General features: G+C 46.2%; 1 protein-coding gene across 1 annotated transcript in view; it reads left to right on the top strand.

Annotated features, from left to right (window-relative positions):
• The first annotated feature begins 6,622 nt into the window (after positions 1-6,622).
• PPM1L (protein phosphatase, Mg2+/Mn2+ dependent 1L) overlaps positions 6,623-21,226 on the top strand; it is a 306,997-nt gene continuing 292,393 nt past the window's right edge. Inside the window, exon 1 of the mRNA XM_040428171.1 lies at positions 6,623-7,510. Within this exon, the coding sequence (XP_040284105.1) occupies positions 7,112-7,510 (399 nt within the window). The 5' untranslated portion in view covers positions 6,623-7,111. The remainder of the gene's footprint in view (positions 7,511-21,226) is intronic.

Genomic DNA, 21,226 nt, shown 5'->3' with positions numbered 1-21,226 from the left:
AGAAGACACCCCAAGGTATTCAATGAGGGGCATGGCGAGTTCATTGAAAAAAAAAAATTTTGGCACAAGTTAGCGGAAATTGATTTTTTGGATTTTGTTCTCACAAAGTCTCCCTTTCCGCTAACTTGGGACAAAAATTTCAATCTTTCATGGACTCAATATGCCCCTCAGCGAATACCTTGGGGTGTCTTCTTTCCAAAATGGTGTTATTTGTGGGGTGTTTGTACTGCCCTGGCATTTGAGGGTCTCCGCAATCATTACATGTATGCCCAGCATTAGGAGTTTCTGCTATTCTCCTTATATTGAGCATACGGGTAATGAGATTTATTTTTTCCGTTCAGCCTCTGGGCTGAAAGAAAAAAATGAACGGCACAGATTTCTTCATTCGCATCGATCAATGTGGATGAAAAAATCTCTGCCAAAAAAAGAAAAAGGAGGGGAAAGGCGTCTGCCAGGACATAGGAGCTCCGCCCAACATCCATACCCACTTCAGCTCGTATGCCCTGGCAAACCAGATTTCTCCATTCACATCAATCGATGTGGATGAATAAATCATTGCCGGGATTTTTTTTTTTATATATACAAAGTGTTTGCCAAAGTATATGAACACCGCCACCTCCTCAGCTCATATGCCTCGGCAAACATATCTTTTACTGCAGAGGAGAAATCTCGTCTTGCAGCGCCGCATACACCGACTTGCGTGTAATCTGACAGCAGCACAATGCTTCTGTCCGAATGCACATCAGTGCTGCAGCTGGTCGATCGGTTGGTCCACCTGGAAGGTAAAAAAAACAAAACAAAAAAGAAAAAACCAGGCCGCAAAGCAATAACTTTATTAACTTTAGAACAGAACATATTAACTTTTTTAAACTTTTTTAACTTTTTTACTTACCGGTAATTTTTTTTTTGTTTAGTTTTTTTTACCTTTATAGAACAAACCTCTCCTTCCCCATGGGACAATGTGCAAAGCGCAAATCGCCCAAAGATGTGGCGAAGTACGTTATGCACTTTATCCCAGGTGAAAGGAGAGGTTTGCAGCAGCTGAGAGTAAAAGGGCCCTAATAGCCCTGTGTGCCTGTCCTGTGAGATGCAATCCCTATGCTAGGTGTACCTGTGTGTGGTACTTCCGGAAACACTCTCCATAGCATAGGGCAGGGTGGTCAGCACAGTCAGGACAGAAATAGCGGGTGTCACGCCTTATTCCACTCCTGCTACAGACACGACATCTTTTTCGGGGTGACGGTTGGGTTGAGGTACCAGGAACGACACTGGGGAAATGTCGCTCGTGTAGACGGCTAACTACACTGGGGGATGGGGCCACGGAACCTCCTGGGTAAAGGAGGTTCTCGATGATCTCTTCCTGGAATTTGAGGAAAGATCGTGTTCTCCCAGCCTTACTGTAGAGAACAAAACTATTGTACAGCGCCAATTGAATTAAATATACAGACACCTTCTTATACCAGCGTCTGGTTCTGCGGGAAACTAAATACGGAGACAACATCTGGTCATTGAAGTCCACCCCTCCCATGAGCGCATTATAGTCGTGGACACAGAGGGGCTTTTCAATGACACGGGTTGCTCGCTCAATTTGGATTGTCGTGTCTGCGTGAATGGAGGAGAGCATGTAAACGTCACGCTTGTCTCTCCATTTCACCGCGAGCAGTTCTTCGTTACACAAGGCAGCCCTCTGCCCCCTTGCAAGACGGGTGGTTACAAGCCGTTGGGGGAAGCCCACGCGACTAGTTCGCGCGGTGCCACAGGCGCAAATCCGTTCTAGAAACAAATGCCTAAAGAGGGCCACACTTGTGTAGAAATTGTCCACATAAAGATGGTACCCCTTGCCGAATAAGGGTGACACCAAGTCCCAGACTGTCTTCCCACTGCTCCCCAGGTAGTCAGGGCAACCGACCGGCTCCAGGGTCTGATCTTTTCCCTCATAGACACGAAATTTGTGGGTATAGCCTGTGGCCCTTTCACAGAGCTTATACAATTTGACCCCATACCGGGCACGCTTGCTTGGGATGTACTGTTTGAAGCCAAGGCGCCCGGTAAAATGTATTAGGGACTCGTCTACGCAGATGTTTTGCTCGGGGGTATACAAATCTGCAAATTTCTGGTTGAAATGGTCTATGAGGGGCCGAATTTTGTGGAGCCGGTCAAAAGCTGGGTGGCCTCTGGGACGGGAGGTGGTGTTGTCGCTAAAATGCAGGAAACGGAGGATGGCCTCAAATCGTGCCCTGGACATAGCAGCAGAGAACATGGGCATGTGATGAATCGGGTGCGTTGACCAATATGACCGCAATTCATGCTTTTTTGTCAGGCCCATGTTGAGGAGAAGGCCCAAAAAAATTTTAATTTCGGAAACTTGGACTGGTTTCCACCGGAAAGGCTGGGCATAAAAGCTTCCCGGGTTGGCGGATATAAATTGTGTGGCATACTGGTTGGTCTCTGCCACGACTAAGTCCAAGAGCTCCGCAGTCAAGAACAGCTCAAAAAATCCCAGGGCCGAACCGATTTGAGCCGTCTCAACCCGAACTCCAGACTGGGCGGTGAAAGGGGGAACTACAGGTGCGGCTGAAGTTGGTGACTGCCAATCAGGGTTTGCCAGCACCTCAGGGATTCTAGGGGCTCTACGGGCCTGTCTTTGCGGTGGCTGCGACGGGGTAACTAGTGCACGTGCCACCGTACCAGCTTCAACTGCCCTTCTGGTGCTCGCCACGTCACCATGTTGTACGGCAGTGCTGGTACTAGGTCCAGGGAGGGCTGCGCTGCTGGTGTATGCCTCACCACGTGATCCGGCAGCGACAGCCCCACTCTGCTGCTCTTGAAGCGGATCCTGCATAACCTGTGGTCTAGCGACATGGGGCCGGGTACGCCTGGTGCTGCCAGGGACCTCCACCTCCTCGTCCGAACTTTGGGTCAGAGAGCCACTGCTTTCCACAGGTTCATATTCTGACCCGCTAGATTCATCAGATGAGGGTTCCCACTCCTCATCCGACTGGGTCAGAATCCTGTAGGCCTCTTCAGAAGAATACCCCCTGTTTGACATTTTGGACTACTAAATTTAGGGGTATTCCCTGAGACTACCCAAGAAAAAAAGCAAACCTGTCTTACAAAGGGGAGGCTAGCGAAGTACCGGAGGCCGCTGCGGTTGATAAAAAATATCAAAACTGATTTTTTTATCGCCGCAGTGCGTGTAAAATGAATGTGCAGTGATCAAAAAATATATATTTTTTGTCACTGCGGTGGGGCGGGCGTGGGTGAACGCACGTGTGGGCGACCGATCAGGCCTGATCGGGCAAACACTGCGTTTTGGGTGGAGGGCGAACTAAAGTGACACTAATACTATTATAGATCTGACCGTGATCAGTTTTGATCACTTACAGATACTATAAAAGTACAAATGCTGATTAGCGATACGCTATTCAGCGAATAAAAGTGACTGCGGTGCGGTGGGGTGGGCGCTAACTGACGCTAACTACCTAACCAAGGGGCCTAAACTATCCCTAAAACCTAACAGCCAATACTAGTGAAAAAAAAAAAGTGACAGTTTACACTGATCACTTTTTTTCCTTTCACTGGTGATTGACAGGGGCGATCAAAGGGGTGATCAAAGGGTTAATTGGGGTGCAGGGGGGTGATCAGGGGCTACAGTGAAGTGTTGGTGCTACTCACAGTTCAGTCTGCTCCTGTGCTGGATCCAACCGACGAAAAGGACCAGCACAGGAGCAGAGAAGCCATATAACAGATCATATTTACTAATATGATCTGTTATATGGCTTGTGATTGGATTTTTTAAAAATCGCCAGCCTGCCAGCCAATGATCGTTGCTGGCAGGCTGGTGACTAACTTGTTCTTTAACTTTTGCCGGCCCGCGATGCGCATGCGCGGGCCGGCTTGGAGCGAAATCTCGCGTCTCGCGAGATGACGCGTATATGCGTGACTGTGCGCAGCGCTGCCACCTCCGGAACGCGAATCTGCGTTAGGCGGTCCGGAGGTGGTTAAAGGGGTTATCCCATGACTAATGTAAAAAAAATGAAAATCAGACATCATATAGTACAGGACAATCTCTTTCTAACAAAGCTAGAACCAGCCCTGTACCTCACATGGATCCAGAGATCTCCACATTCATTGCTCTGCTAGATTTATAGCAAGCAAGCAGCACAAGGGGAGTGTCCTTCCTGCTATAGTTAAGGGGGCGTGTCCATGGTCTCCCTATCACAGCTCAGGAGTCAGGTGAAGGATGGAACTGAGCGTGTGCGGCCTTGTCAGTGAGCAGGTCAAAGAAATAAGAACATTAACAAACATCAGGTGGCGCTATACAGATCCATTTTAGTGAATAACTCAGTAGCTATGATAAATTATTAATTACATACAATTACATAAGTATTCAGATACAGGTGCTGGTTTGAAAACCGTAGAATGTTTTTCATGGGACAACCCCTTTAAGGCTACCTGCAAAGTCATTGGCTGCAGCGGAGCATGTGACCATGCTTATGCAGCATCCGGAGTAAACAATATGGGGACCAGAACAAGGACATTATTATTATCGGAACCCCCCTCCCCCTTTAAATTGACAAGCTGTGCATTGTGCAATCATTGCCCTCGGAAGGCAGCTCCTGTATTACACGTTATCGGCCACAGGTAGGGTGACCAAGTGTCCCGGATCGCCCGGGACAGTCTCGCATTTGGAGAGTCTGTCCCGGGTCCCGGTCACCCTCATTCCGGGACAATGCTTCCATAGAGGCAAGGGGCCGGAGATGAGCGCTTCCATTGTGGAAGCGCTCATCTCCAGTCATCTGTATTGCCGTCCTCAGGACAGCGATACAGATGGCTGTGCAGCAGAGCAGGGGAGGGAGAGGTGTGTCCCTTCCCCTTCCTCTGATAGGCTGCAGGCGGTGCGATGACGTCATTGCGCCGCCTCAGCCGTACAGTGCGGGACACAGGCCGGAAGAGGCCTGCATCACATCGATGCCAAGGAGCTAATTATAAGTGGGTTTTTTTTGTCAATACTGGTGGCTACTGGGACATGATAGGGGAGGGGCCTATGGCTACTGGGACATGATAGGGGAGGGGCCTATGGCTACTCGCACATTATAGGGGGGGGGGCCTATGGCTACTGGCACATTATGATGGGGGGGCTATGGCTACTGGCACATTATAGGGGGGGCCCTATGGCTACTGGCACATGATAGGGGGGCCTATGGCTACTGGCACATGTTGATGGGGGGCTCAGGCTACTGGCACATGATAGGGGGCTCTGGCTACTGGTACATGATATAGGGTGGGCTCTGGCTACTGGCACATGATATAGGGAGGGCTCTGGCTACTGGCACATGATGGTGGGGGGCTCTGGCTACTGGCACATTATTGGGGGACATCTATGGGGGCACTTATTACTGGCACATTGGGGGCACTTCTTACTGGCACATCATTGGTGGGCACTATAGGGGCATCTACTGAGGCCACAAAGAACGGTTATTTTATATGGGGGCTCTGTATAGGGGCATTTTATACTGGGACACATTATGGTGGGTACTATGAAGAAGGTGGGAGAGGAGTACTATGGGGTCATCTACGGGGGCACTGAGAATGGGTATTTTATACTTACAAATTATGGGGGACACTGAGGGCATCTACATATGGGGCATTTTATACTCGTACATTATGGGGGGCACTAGGAGAAAGGGGGAGAGGAGCACTATGGGGGCATTTACTGAGGGCACTATATAGGGGTATTTTATACTGGTACATTATGGGGGCACTATGGGGACATTAGCTCAACTGGGGGCATTACAAGGGGGTACTTTTTGCACTGTCACATTATAAGGAGAATTATTTCTACTGGGGGGGAGGCCTTATGGTGGGCTTTATTACTCCCCCATGGTATGACCCCCCTAGTGGCAGCACCAGCCTCTCCCTGCTCTGCTATCCCTCTGCCCCTTCCCCAAATCCTTATTATGAAATCTTTCTCATTAGGATAAAGCACAACATCAGCTCCACCGAGCCCCCGGCCAAGTGTTGAAGTGGTGTCCGAGATCCCCAAGGGCCAAGCCAAGTAACTGTAAGTTTTCATATGAAATATGTTTATGTTATACACATATAGCCTACACCGTGCCCCACAATGTACAGTTTCTTCTGTAAAAGTCATCAAGTGTCATGGGGGGGCCCTTATTGTTTTCCGCCCCAGGGCCCCATTTCACCTAGAACCAGCCCAGTCTCAAGTATAAGTTTGAGGAAATGCTCTTGTGAAAGTAAGTGTCCCTGAATGGCAGTTAGGAAATGTGGTCACCCTAGCCACAGGGGGCGCCTCAGAACTAAAAGAGAACTTTTTTGACCTGTATTGTGCGACCCTGGCTATGAGCGCTGCATCATTACAAGCACACCTCTCCTATGTATCTGTATGTGGTCCAGGTCGGCCCCAGCCTCCATCTGCCATGTACTCCACCAAGGTCACAGCTTCCAGCCACACAGAGCAGAGCGTTACCGCAGCTGTGTGACCGGGGACCAGACGCGAGTCAGTGGCCGCAGCTTCTCGCACATTTGACTATTTCTGTCCCTCCTCGCTTGCAGTGTTCCTGCGCGTGGTGGACTGTACCATCTGCTCGCTGCAGTGCGGGGGGAGCTTTCTGTTGAGGAGATTTGCCGGCCTTCCTTATTAGGGTATTGGATGCTTAGAACAGAAGGAGCAGCGCCATACAGTAAAGGTACAGCCTAGTGCCCCGCGTGTGGCGCTGACATCTCTCACAGGGCGAAGGAACCGGTCTGCGGTCAGGCGCCCCCCCCCCCCCCTCTCCTTGCGGCCCTTGTAGAAGTCTTGTGTGGGGGAGACACACGGAACAGCCGGTGTCTGCGCCTTATGACAGCTCCGCAAGGTGCTGAACGGACAGAAGCCGGAGGGTCCGGACGGGAGCGGAGCCTGACGTCCTGTACCGGAGCGGAGACAGAGCTGAAGCCGCTACCTGTGCCCGCCCGTCTGCCCATGCTGCCGGTGCCCCCTTTGTCCTAGGTGCTGCAGACCTGTGCCCCCCTCCCGGGGAGGAGTTCGGGCAGGGGTCAGACTGCCATGCACTGATTGCCCTCCTCCCTCCCCGCCATCCCCAGGACATAAATGATAGAGGATACCATGACTCTGCTGTCTCTGCTGGGCAGGATCATGCGCTACTTCTTGCTCCGACCGGAGACCCTCTTCCTCCTATGCATCAGCCTGGCTCTCTGGAGCTACTTCTTCCACACGGACGAAGTGAAGACCATCGTCAAGTCCAGCCGGGACGCCGTGCAGATGGTGAAGGGCAAGGTGGCCGAGATCATGCAGAATGACCGGCTCGGGGGTCTCGATGTCCTGGAGGCAGAGTTCTCCAAGACCTGGGAGTTCAAGAGTAACAATGTGGCCGTGTACTCCATCCAGGGCCGGAGGGACCACATGGAGGACCGCTTCGAGATCATCACCGACCTGCTCAACAAGAGCCACCCGTCCATCTTCGGCATCTTTGATGGCCATGGAGGAGAGGTAGGTAGAACAAAGAGGGGTGTCCTGCATGAGACTGGGGGCAGAGGGTCCAGGTGGGTCCAGCCTGGTGGTGGGCACTGGAAGGATACATCAGACCACCACACACTTTATATGACATAATGTTCTGGTGTTCTGCATTGGTTGGGCCAAATGACTGCCATGCATGTGCCACCACCGCACAAGGGGGTCATGAAATGTGTCAGATTTACCATAAGTGTGCACCATTATTTTAGCACAAACTCGCTGTAAAGTGGTGGCCTCAGGAAAAGTGTCTACCACCTTTAGCAAAATGTTGCCTATTGCTACAGCATGTGCCACTGTGATCAGTTGGGCACAATTTCTGCCTGCCTTGTCTAGTTTTATGCCGTCCATGTCCAACGTGCCACACTCCATAATGGCATCCAGCACACCAAAGATATTAGTGCTCCATATAGACTAAGTACCCATATTTTTTTTTTTTTTGGGGGGGGGGGGGGGGGGGGGGCAGGGAATCTACGGCTTTCCTCATTGTGGTCTGAAAGGGATGTGTTTAGTCACAGGTAATGGTATTTCATCAGGTTATACTTCAATAATGACAGGTAGATGTGTCCTGGTCCCACCACCCAAGAGAAGCTTCCATAACATGGGCCACATTTAGAGGAATCCACTACCTAGACCTATTACAGAACTGAGCTTGTATAGGCACACAACCCCTCTTCCATCTATGGTGACCGGTGGGAGCTCTGGTGGTACGTTTAGGGGAAATCTAGTTGTGGTGTCCTGACTTTGAGTCTGGTAAGGCTTCTGAGCAGCCAGCTTTATGAGATTCTTATTCCAACTATTCACAAAGTGTAGAGGAGAATTGTCCTCTGATGTTACTGCATTTGTCCGCTTTCAGTATGCCAATGGGAAATGCATCCAAGTTCTTGTTAGTGAAGTGGAGATGTGTGTTTCAATACACGTAGTCATGTGTCTGCTTCCATTTCAAAGCCCCCTGAGATACAGAGGTTTCCCCGCGTGCGTTTTGCTTCTTCTCACCCATGACAATGTTAATGTCATTGGGTGGACGCTATAGTCAGGGCATTAGTATGTTCTGTGGGATGTAGCTCATTCTCTTTAAATGTGAATACAGAACATTTCATTCTGCTGGATCATAGAAGGATCATCACGAATATCATCAAAATGGCATCCTTTAGAGGCATACCTAGGATATCATCTCTACAGTCAGATCTTACAGATGATCTGGACATATTGGTCATATGGTCTGTGAGAAGGACATACAAATAAAGTGATCATTCATCCATGGGATCACTCATAAGAACGATCCCACCAGCAGCAATTTAGACTAAACTGGGCAACCAAAGAGTCTGTTGACTCTCTGGTCCTTGAATACGATGTCAAATGATCAGCACAATTCAGACCAACGTGCTACAGACATGTAGTTTCTCCCGACAATTTCCAACATGGCCAATCTTGTTTCCGGCAGACCAAAATCTGCTGTCAACCATTGCAAATGATTGTTCTTGCTATGGCCAGCTTTATACACATATCCGGTAACAAAGCATGATATGTAAAGGATTATAAATTCAGACCCTCAAAGATAAGTATACAATTTATAGGATTGTCACAACTTTGCCTTCTTATATGAACACTTTCTGAAAACACATTATGAAAGATTCCTCTACTAAAATAATCTTACTAAGAAAATACACTACATATTGTTCTCTGAGCGTATTGCAGTGGTTCCGCTGGGGAGACCAGTGACTAGATCCCCGGGGTGTCATTTACAATGCACAGTTGTTCACCAGGGCTATAGACTCACCCCTGTGGAACACTGAGCCACAACCACTAGAAGGAAAGCTCTGTAGATGCATAAGAGGTCTATCTGATCAGACACGGTGGTGGTGCTGATGGGAGTTGTCAGGTTTCGAGTATACATACAGTATACATACAGTTGGGGAATATAAGGCTAGCAATGAGCTGTAGTTTTTTTTCTGTAACGTTCCTTGAAACATATATGTTGAGATTGAGTTGCATGTCATTTGCTTGAGGTTCTTGTCTGGTGCTAAACAGCATTGGGGAAAAAGGGAGCATGTCATGGTGCAACCATAGGCTCATTGATCCCTAGGTTCTTTCTTTCATCCCTCTACACATATCTATACATTTAGACGGTATATGTTTAAAGAGTTCTTCCCATCTGAACATGTCTAGCATATCCACAGGATACCTGCACCTGTCTCAAGAACAGGAGACAATTGTGTGCTTCGCTGGATGGAGATGGGGCCGCTCACATGCAGCTGTCTACATCCACTGCTGTGGAACTTCTGAAAGTAGCATGCTCGGCTATGTTTGGAAGTCCCTGAGACGCGTACGCACGGTCACTTTACTGCAGGTCCATTCACTGCAGTGGTCCCATTCTTGAGATAGGGGACTTAGGACACATATGTTGTGCATTTACAGCATATCTTGTGGATGCAGATGAAGGTTTACATTGTAGAAGAAAAATACAGTTTATATTCCTTCTTCTTGGTCGTGATCTTTCTCCATGGAAATGATTGGGTCTGGGACTTATGGACATCACACAGAACTCTGCTAAGTTCAATGACATAATAATATTGCCTGAAATCCTGTTGAAATGTGGCCAGAGTGACTCTAGTGAGCTTTGGTTGCCCACCACAGTCATGTGACCTTGCATGACCTTCATTCGTTTTTAAACATTTTGAGCAGAAAATTTAGGGTACTTTCACACTAGCGTTAATATTTTCTGGTATTCAGTTCCGTCCTAGGGGCTCAATACCAGAAAAGAACTGATCAGTTTTATCCTAATGCATTCTGAATAGAGAGCATTCCATTCAGTATGCATCAGGATGCACCAGTTCAGTCCCTCTTACGTTTTTTGGACGGAGAAAATACCGCCTGCAGTTTTCTCTCCGGCCAAGCATCCTGAACACTTGCCGTAATGCCAGATCCGGCATTAATTTCCAATAAAATGTATTAATGCCGGATCCGGCCCCAAGTGTTCTGGAAAAACGGATCAGGTTTTGCGGTCTGCGCATGCGCAGATCTTTAAAAATGAGAAGAAAAAAAAATACCGGACTCGTTTTTCTGGATGATAACTGGATTGACGGATCCGGTATTGCACTGCATTTGTGAGACGGATCCGCATCCGGATCGTCTCACAAATGCATCCGTTTGCGTCCGAATTGCCGGATCCGGCAGGCAGTTCCGGCAACGGAACTGCCTGCCAGAATCCTCTTCCACAAGTGTGAAAGTACCCTTATCCTTCAGTATCCTGATTTTTGCTTTGTGTGGTTGGGCCTCAGCCCTCATTGTTCCTCCCCTCTGTTCTACTAATCCCAGGTCAGAAGATATTGTAGGATAGTGTGGACTAGAAAATATTGTAGGGTAAGGTGGACTAGAAGATATTGTAGGGTAGGGTGGACTAGAAAATATTGTACGGTGGACTAGAAAATATTGTAGGGTAAGGTGGACTAGAAGATTTTGTAGGGTGGACTAAAGATATTCTAGGGTGGACTAGAAGATTATGTAGGGTAGGATGGACTATAGGCGATATTGTAGGGTAGGATGGACTATAGGAGATATTGTAGGGTAGTGTGGACTAGAAGAGATTGTAGGGTAGGGTCAGGTGGACTATAGGAGATATTGTAGGGTAGAGTGGACTATAGGAGAGATTGTAGGGTAGGGTGGACTATAGGAGATATTGTAGGGTAGGGTGGACTATAGGAGATATTGTAGGGTAGGGTGGACTATAGGAGATATTGTAGGGTAGGGTGGACTATAGGAGATATTGTAGGGTAGGATGGACTATAGGAGATATTGTAGGGTAGGGTGGACTATAGGAGATATTGTAGGGTAGGGTGGACTATAGGAGATATTGTAGGGTAGGGTGGACTATAGGAGATATTGTAGGGTAGGATGGACTATAGGAGATATTGTAGGGTAGGGTGGACTATAGGAGATATTGTAGGGTAGGGTGGACTATAGGAGATATTGTAGGGTAGGGTGGACTATAGGAGATATTGTAGCGTAGGGTGGACTATAGGAGATATTGTAGGGTAGGGTGGACCATAGGAGATATTGTAGGGTAGGATGGACTATAGGAGATATTGTAGGGTAGTGTGGACTAGAAGAGATTGTAGGGTAGGGTGGACTATAGGAGATATTGTAGGGTAGGGTGGACTATAGGAGAGATTGTAGGGTAGGGTGGACTATAGGAGATATTGTAGGGTAGGCTGGACTATAGGAGATATTGTAGGGTAGGGTGGACTATAGGAGATATTGTAGGGTAGGGTGGACTATAGGAGATATTGTAGGGTAGGATGGACTATAGGAGATATTGTAGGGTAGGGTGGACTATAGGAGATATTGTAGGGTAGGGTGGACTATAGGAGATATTGTAGGGTAGGGTGGACTATAGGAGATATTGTAGGGTAGGGTGGACTATAGGAGATATTGTAGGGTAGGATGGACTATAGGAGATATTGTAGGGTAGGGTGGACTATAGGAGATATTGTAGGGTAGGGTGGACTATAGGAGATATTGTAGGGTAGGGTGGACTATAGGAGATATTGTAGCGTAGGGTGGACTATAGGAGATATTGTAGGGTAGGGTGGACTATAGGAGATATTGTAGGGTAGGGTGGACTATAGGAGATATTGTAGGGTAGGGTGGACTATAGGAGATATTGTAGGGTAGGGTGGACTATAGGAGATATTGTAGGGTAGGGTGGACTATAGGAGATATTGTAGGGTAGGGTGGACTATAGGAGATATTGTAGGGTAGGGTGGACTATAGGAGAGATTGTAGGGTAGGATGGACTATAGGAGATATTGTAGGGTAGTGTGGACTAGAAGAGATTGTAGGGTAGGGTGGACTATAGGAGATATTGTAGGGTAGGGTGGACTATAGGAGATATTGTAGGGTAGGGTGGACTATAGGAGAGATTGTAGGGTAGGGTGGACTATAGGAGATATTGTAGGGTAGGGTGGACTATAGGAGATATTGTAGGGTAGGGTGGACTATAGGAGATATTGTAGGGTAGGGTGGACTATAGGAGATATTGTAGGGTAGGATGGACTATAGGAGATATTGTAGGGTAGGGTGGACTATAGGAGATATTGTAGGGTAGGGTGGACTATAGGAGATATTGTAGGGTAGGATGGACTATAGGAGATATTGTAGGGTAGGGTGGACTATAGGAGATATTGTAGGGTAGGGTGGACTATAGGAGATATTGTAGGGTAGGGTGGACTATAGGAGATATTGTAGGGTAGGGTGGACTATAGGAGATATTGTAGGGTAGGGTGGACTATAGGAGAGATTGTAGGGTAGGATGGACTATAGGAGATATTGTAGGGTAGTGTGGACTAGAAGAGATTGTAGGGTAGGGTGGACTATAGGAGATATTGTAGGGTAGGGTGGACTATAGGAGATATTGTAGGGTAGGGTGGACTATAGGAGATATTGTAGGGTAGGGTGGACTATAGGAGATATTGTAGGGTAGGGTGGACTATAGGAGATATTGTAGGGTAGGGTGGACTATAGGAGATATTGTAGGGTAGGGTGGACTATAGGAGATATTGTAGGGTAGGATGGACTATAGGAGATATTGTAGGGTAGGGTGGACTATAGGAGATATTGTAGGGTAGGGTGGACTATAGGAGATATTGTAGGGTAGGGTGGACTATAGGAGATATTGTAGGGTAGGGTGGACTATAGGAGATATTGTAGGGTAGGATGGACTATAGGAGATATTGTAGGGTAGGGTGGACTATAGGAGATATTGTAGGGTAGGGTGGACTATAGGAGATATTGTAGGGTAGGGTGGACTATAGGAGATATTGTAGCGTAGGGTGGACTATAGGAGATATTGTAGGGTAGGGTGGACTATAGGAGATATTGTAGGGTAGGGTGGACTATAGGAGATATTGTAGGGTAGGGTGGACTATAGGAGATATTGTAGGGTAGGGTGGACTATAGGAGATATTGTAGGGTAGGGTGGACTATAGGAGATATTGTAGGGTAGGGTGGACTATAGGAGATATTGTAGGGTAGGGTGGACTATAGGAGATATTGTAGGGTAGGGTGGACTATAGGAGATATTGTAGGGTAGGGTGGACTAGAAGAGATTGTAGGGTAGGGTGGACTAGAAGAGATTGTAGGGTAGGGTGGACTATAGGAGATATTGTAGGGTAGGGTGGACTAGAAGAGATTGTAGGGTGGACTAGACGATATCGTAGAGTGGAATAGTGTAGATCTTTTGTGACACATTTTCAGACATTGCAGAGATCTGTTATTTTAATATGTCTAAAAAGCTATTGAAAATCAATGTAAAAGATATGATATGCAGGAGTAACAAACAAGTGTGAACAAATGAAACAGTAAAACTCCGGGATTCAAAATAGGCACCATTTTTACATGCAGTTACCTGTGTGATCCTTACTGTTCAGGTATCATACCGACATATACAGTGTAAGGCCTATTGCACACGACCGTATGGCTTTTTCAGTGTTTTGCGATCCGTTTTAAACGGATCTGTTGTTCCGTTTTTTGTTTCCGTTGTGTTTCCGTTCCGTTTTTCCGTTCCGTTTTTCCGTATGGCAAATACAGTATACAGTTATTTCATAGAAAAAATTGGGCTGGGCATAACATTTTCAATAGATGGATCCGCAAAAAACGGAACGGATACGGAAGACATACGGATGCACTTCCGTATGCATTCCGTTTTTTTGCGGACCTATAGACTTTAATGGAGCCACGGAACGTGATTTGCGGCCAAATATAGGACATGTTCTATGTTAAAACGGAACGGAAAAACGGAAACGGAATGCATACGGAGTACATTCCGTTTTTTTTTGCGGACCCATTGAAATCAATGGCTCCGTATACGGACCGTATACGGACCGCAAAAAACGGCCAGTAAACGGGAAAAAAAAACGGCCGTGTGAAAGAGGCCTAAGGGTCCATTCACACGTCCGTTGTTTCTTTCCTGATCTGTTCCGTTTTTTGCGGAACAGATCTGGACCAGATCTGGACCCATTCATTTTCAATGGGTCCTGAAAAAAATCGGACAGCTCAATGTCTGATTTTTTTCAGGACCCATTGAAAATGAATGGGTCCAGATCTGGTCCAGATCTGTTCTGCAAAAAACGGAACAGATCAGGAAAGAAACAACGGACGTGTGAATGGACCCTTATAATGAGGCCTGTGGCAGCTGACGACCCTCATTGTAGGCTTTGTTTGAGAGGCATAGGGGACGTTGTGATTATTATACCGGTGTGCCTCTTCTGACATTAGAAACATTTAGTGCTTCAAATGATTTCTCTTTGGAAATTACTTATCAAGGAGAAAGCTGCAGCGCTCCTCATTGATTTATTTTTTGCTGTTGTACTTTGACATTGGTGCTCTAAATTTCCTTCAGCTGCTGCGTGAGATCAGGCGGGACGAGAGGCGGCTTCATACCGGAGCTGTGATTGGAGCTATCCGAAGCATCTGCACAAACAATAATCCAATCTATTTTCCCCACCACCTTGAACTAATTATAACGGGTCATTTTATATTTTTATTATGATAGGGTTTCCATTCTGTGAGTTCTAGGAACATGCCTCCTGGCTTTGTAATAAAAAGTTATAAAAGGTATTATAATTCTGTGTTATTGGCATTTCCAGTCCTGTCCTGAACTGAGAATATAGTCAATTAGAATTCTCTCATTATCCCTACTTTCCGTAATGGCAGTAAGGGTATATTCACATGTAGCAGAAATTTCAGAACTTGTTCCATAGAGTTGGAAGGGGTTTATAAAAATCCCTGCACATGCTGCAGAAACAATACTATTCCAGTGTATGGAGCAGATTTCAATATGAATTGGGAGGTAGTAGGTGCAAGTCCATACATTGAAGGACCCCTGAAACCCTGTCTGAAAGTTATACAGTTGCGCACAAAGGATGAAGGCACAAAAACGACACTTCCGAAAAAATGGACTGAAGCTGGGAGTGGCAAAACTTCCTTGGCGATTTCTCTGTCAGAGTTTTCGTAGGCTTCTTGGTGACTTTCTGAGGTTCTTAAATTCCCAGCATGGCTTGCTCTTTCATCCTATTTTTGAATGATCGTGTCACCTCCACTCTGAGCTATGGAGTGACTTGGACATCCAGTGACATCCGGCCCAGATTTACAAAATGTATCAAAAGATGGTGTAAGCTTTGTCAGGCCTGTCTCACCTTTTAGGTATGTCAGGGAAAAAGTGTAGAGACTAGATTTGCCACTTTTTTAGACAGATTTCTGGTTCCACACTGTATGAACAGTTATAGCTATTCAGTTATGTTGTATTTAACAATCATAAGCGCTGGTGTAGTGTGAAACTAGCCATAGTTGCTTGCATTATTATAATACATCGGTGCGTTTTGAGGATTGCTTGATCTCATAAGAATCAGATGGTAACAGTTTATTTACTTAAGGCCTTGTTCACATCACCGTTTCTCTTTTCCGTTCTCCGGCTCCGTTGAGGAGCAGGAGAACAGAAAGGACGGATTCTGCAGATAACTGAGACCTAACTGCATGCAGGACTTTCGTCTCCGCTCAAAAATCATGTTCTGAGTGGACACCGAACGGACCCCATTATAGTCTATGGGGTCTTTAGGCTCCATTACGCTCAGTTAGGTCTCAGTTATCTGCAGAATCCGTCCTTGCCGTTCTGCTCCTCAACGGAGCCGGAGAACGGAAAGAAGAAACGGTGATGTGAACGAGGCCTAAGAGAATCCTCAGTGTTAAACCAATCACAATGCCTTGTAGGGCTTGCTCGCCATAATGCAACAGCACCTTTTATTCTTTGATCCATCAATGCATTGATGAGACAATCAGTTTTTATTCATATACAGGTTAGCTTTTAATTGCACGGAGTACAGACGAGCCCCTTGATACACCCTAGCTCCTTTCCTTTCCTTTGACAGCCCCTCCCTGCTCGAATGATTGACAGGTTTCTGAATCGTCATTTTGCCTGGCCCTGAAATCTCACACTAGTGCCATTCATGCCAGCCTAGGTGCATGCGCAGTACAGCACATTGCCCTGTCCCAGCCAAAAAGAACTACACTGCGCATCTGCTGGGATAGTAGTGAATGGCGCTGGAACAAGGTTTCGGGGCCAGACAGGATGATGATTCAGAAGCCTGACCCTGTCAATCATCCTTAAAAGGAAGTGTCTGGCAAAGAAAAGGAGTGGAGCTCGGGTGCACTAAGAGGCTCATCCTCCATCGATACACTTAACAGCTAATTTGCATATGGATTGAACAGTGATCTTCTCCTCAGTACACTGATGGATCAAAGAATAAAAGGTTCTTATGCATTTTGGTGAGCAAGTCCTACCAGGCATTGTGCCTGCTTTGGGATCCCTCTACTTTTGCATGTGCTTACAGCCAAGCCTACCGGTTCCTTTTTGTATATTCTGGCCTCTCCCTCGGAAACACTGTTCTTTTGTCTGATACAGGCACTTTATAAATTCCCACTTTAGTCTTGGAGGAATAATTTGGTTGTGTTGTCAGGTAACCGGCAGACATTGCAATTTCTTTTCCAGTTCCTTCTGATTTCTTGTTTATTTCTTCTGGATTTCAACAAAAGATGCAGCTAGATTTTATTGGTCATTGGACAAGTCTTGTAATTCAGCCTAGATCACAGCGATTTACACAATATCAAATACGACATTTGTCTCCATCCATTTGATTTGGTTTTATCTGCATGACGTGGTAATGTAATAGAGCTTTCACTCCAACAGATGTATATGTCTTGTTCTCCGCCGACCCAATTAATGAGAAACTGACACACCATTCCAGGAAAGAGTGGAAGACGCTCTTGTGAAAGTATCCTGTTAAATAGAAGATAAAGAACGTTGCACATCAGTATCAACCGTTTTAGGCTTTTCCTATAACATTTAACTGTTACCTATTATTGCTTACTGCGTTGTTAATAAGCATTTTAGATTTGTGCCGGATGCATTTTCTTGTGGGCACTGCCTAATTCGTAGTTCCTATTGACTTTACAGGGGTCTGTTGGGGTTCCACCACAGTTGACTAGGTAAAACTAACACTGCAGACAGGACTATTTGCGTGGTAAAAAGAACTGAAAAGACTGCAATGCTTTGAGCTCAAATTTAAGCAGATATCTGATATAAGTAATTTAAAGCGTACCTAACATTTCAACAAACTTTGCATTAGTCAACAGTACAGTGTGCCTACATGAGGAATAACACTACTTCTGGCCGATATATATGACTTGTATCTGGCAGAGGTCTCTTCTCTATGCTAGATCTTTAGTTTTCAGTTCTCTCAGAGATGGTGGATAGCTATTAGCCCCCATCTACTACACTAAAATAAATAGAGAAAATAGAGGACCAACTGCTTCCTAACTTTCTCACACTCACTCAGAAGCACCCCTAGTAGCATGGAGGACATTTCAGAAAAGTACTGACCTGTATGGATGTGAATAAAGCACGTTGGTCAAGATAGGAACTTCCTATTTAGCTGCAGCAGTGTCTTTGGTGTCTCTCGGCTCAGTTCTTGCTCACTGCTTCTCCTCACTTCTCCACTGACTTGTATGGGATGATGTAATCTGATCCTTCAGTAAGCAGACAGCCATTCTGGTCTTAGCAAGGCTGATTTCTCATAAATTTAGATAAAGTTGTTTTAGAGAAGGAGGGGGCAGCGAAACAGCTGATAACTCTAGAACAAGGCATTTTTCTCTGATAAGATATATTACAATTTCTTACATGGACTTATACTATTGATTTATGCAAAGTTGTGTGAAAAGTTAGTGACCATTTAAAGGGATTATCTGAGATAACTACAAATCTTAGAAAAGCCACCCAATAGCCAAAATAACACATGTTATACTTACCAATTTCTCCAGCGCCGCTCTCTGTGGCACTGGTCTGATGTCCTCCTGTCATTGGCGGATATTTGTTATTTCAGGTTGTTGTAGGACTTTTAGGTTGTTGTCTGAGTTTTTTATTATCTCGGACAACCCCTTTCATGCCTAAAGGTACCCATGCACAATAGACTAAATGAACAATTTAAACCTTAACAAACTTCCATGGGTGAAATTTAACAGTGATCAATAGTTTCATTCAGTCGATGACATACCATCTTCAAGAAGGCGGCTATGTTTGAAATTTTTCGTCAGATAGGTGGATGAAAGATCTTTTATCCACAGGCAAGCTTTTTTTGAAAGTATGTTCCAGAACGTTCTTAGCAAGTCTTCTCACTTGTCAGTCATGCCACTGAACATGTTGGTTGGAAAAATTGTAAAGTCCATGTGGACTAAGGTGTATTGCTGCATTGGCAAAATGATAATTCACCTAATTAGTCTGCTTCTATCTGATGTGTATGACCACCTTATCTGTATGGACACTCCATATATACTAATTTATGTTTACATTACAAAGAGGGTTAATTTAGTATATGTTTTATGATAAAATTAGTTTTAACCATTTACTATGGCTTGATACGCCTTCATCCAGTTCAGTGTTCACTCCACCCATTTATCCTATCCCAAAACCCATTTTACCTGGCTGTGTATACTGTACATGAAAACTTGTGAATTGTTATAAAATGAGATGAGTAAATTCATATGACAGTGCCACTGTTCAGTGATCTGTAGGTGAGTGAGAGAATGGTAGGGGCTGTTCTCCTGGTGGCAGTCCACGTTATGTTGCTCCCCAGGCTGTGCGGTGATAGGAAGTGCGCAGCTTTTCTTCCCTTTGGGACACACCCTGATTTGGGGTTCCTGCCTGATGTTAGGTGGGGTGTCCTTGGTACAAATAAGCTTTGAGGTTCAAAGAAGGGTACCTGAATGATGTGACAACAATGCAAGTTTGGGTGCACACAATGATAGGTTTTATGCAACAATTTCACTGTGCTTTGCTGAGGCAGTGCAATAGATGGTTCATTCATACATGGTTCACATTTAATGCAGTTAGTATATGCAATTTACCAAGTCTGTATATGGGAGAATAGTCTGTCTGTCTCTTTAGTCAGGCTGTACAATCTCTCCATATACTGTATATATTTCCCAGTACCCTCAGTGGAATACAGTCTCTCTGAACAGAGGACCCCTATATCCTTTTGTTATGATGGGGAACTTGTAGCTTATACTCCCACCAGTATGCAGAGAAGTCTGTAACCACAATGTAGGTGTGTTATCTTTCTATGACAAATGCACAGGAATTCTTCCTTGTATGGCCACTGAACTTTTTGCTGCATTCAGTAACTCTTTTCCTCAAGGGCTGTCACTGTCACTCGTCGCTTTTATAATCCACAGGAGAAGGAAGCTTTGCTGTTAAGCTCTGTTTTTTGCCGAATACAGATCCACAGCTTACACTGGACTGAATTACCGCCTCCTAGAGAAAAAGAGGTGGTGCCACAGTAGGATCCCCCTACTCTCTCCATATTTACAGCCTACAGTGCACAGAATACAGTGACATCAACACTTCAGTGCAACTTTAGCCTTACATAAGATTATGGATGTTTCGGGAATATCGAATTTTCGATACCCAATCAATACTTTTAGCCCGGTATCGATACGATACCGGGATTTGCTTTTATCGATGCTAGTCTGTGCTACTGCACAGCCCAGTATCAGAGAACATGGATTGCGCTGCTCTCAGTGTGGCCATGTTCTCTCAGCAGCACAGGGAGAAGGAAGCAGTCTCTCCCTCCCCCTGTGCTGCTGCTGCCACTAATGGGAACGAAGAGGAGGGGAGGGTGCACTGCGCCGCCAATGATAACTAACGTTTAATACATTACAAATACAGGCGGCAGAAATACATTGCCGGCACCCGACCTCTGACAGGTCGCTGCGATCCGCGTCAATTAACCCCTCAGGTGCCGCACCCTGTCAGAGGTCGGGTGCCGGCAATGTGTTTCTGTCACCAGTTGTGTTTGTATTAAAGGGAGTCTGTCACCACAAGTTGTCCTTATAGACCACTTACATAGCACTGTAGCATAACTATAGATCAGTCAAATGGTACCTTTGTCTTTTTGTTTCGATGTTCATCAGGGGCAAAAACTGAGTTTTATTCATATGTAAATGAGGGCTCGCAAGTGCCCAGGGGCGGCGTTCGGGCTGTAAGTGCCCAGGCCGCTCTTCCTTCTTCTCGCATAACCCCTCCCCAGCCTGTTGCTTGGCCCGCCCTGTAAGCCTCTTACGTCATCCAGTGTACTGGCCGATATCCCGCCGGCGCATGCGCACTGTGATGACCATTGTGGGCAGCAGCATCATTCCATGCAGTGCGCATGCGCGGGCAGGATATCGGCCAGTACACTGGATGACGTAAGAGGCATACAGGGCGGGCCAAGCAACAGGCTGGGGAGGGGTTATGTGAGAAGAAGGAAGAGCGGCCTGGGCACTTACAGCCTGAACGCCACCCCTGGGCACTTGCGAGCCCTCATTTACATATGAATACAACTCAGTATTTTCCCCTGGTGAACATCCAAACAAAAAAACAAAGGTACCATTTGACTGATCTATAGTTATGCTACATTGCTATGTAAGCGGTCTATAAGGGCAACTTGTGGTGACAGACTCCCTTTAAATGTTAATTATCATTCGTGGCGCAGTGCGCCTCCCCAGTATTAAAAACATTGGTGGCAGTGGCCACAGGGTCCCCTCACCTCCTCCTCATTGGTGGCAGTGGCAGCTTCTGATCGGAGCCCCAGCAGTGTAATCCTGGGG

This window comes from Bufo bufo, chromosome 4 (genome assembly GCF_905171765.1).
Source record: "Bufo bufo chromosome 4, aBufBuf1.1, whole genome shotgun sequence".
In the NCBI taxonomy this organism is placed as follows: Eukaryota; Metazoa; Chordata; class Amphibia; order Anura; family Bufonidae; genus Bufo; species Bufo bufo.
Note: the sequence above shows the minus strand (reverse complement) of the source record. Positions and strands in the feature narration are given on the sequence as shown.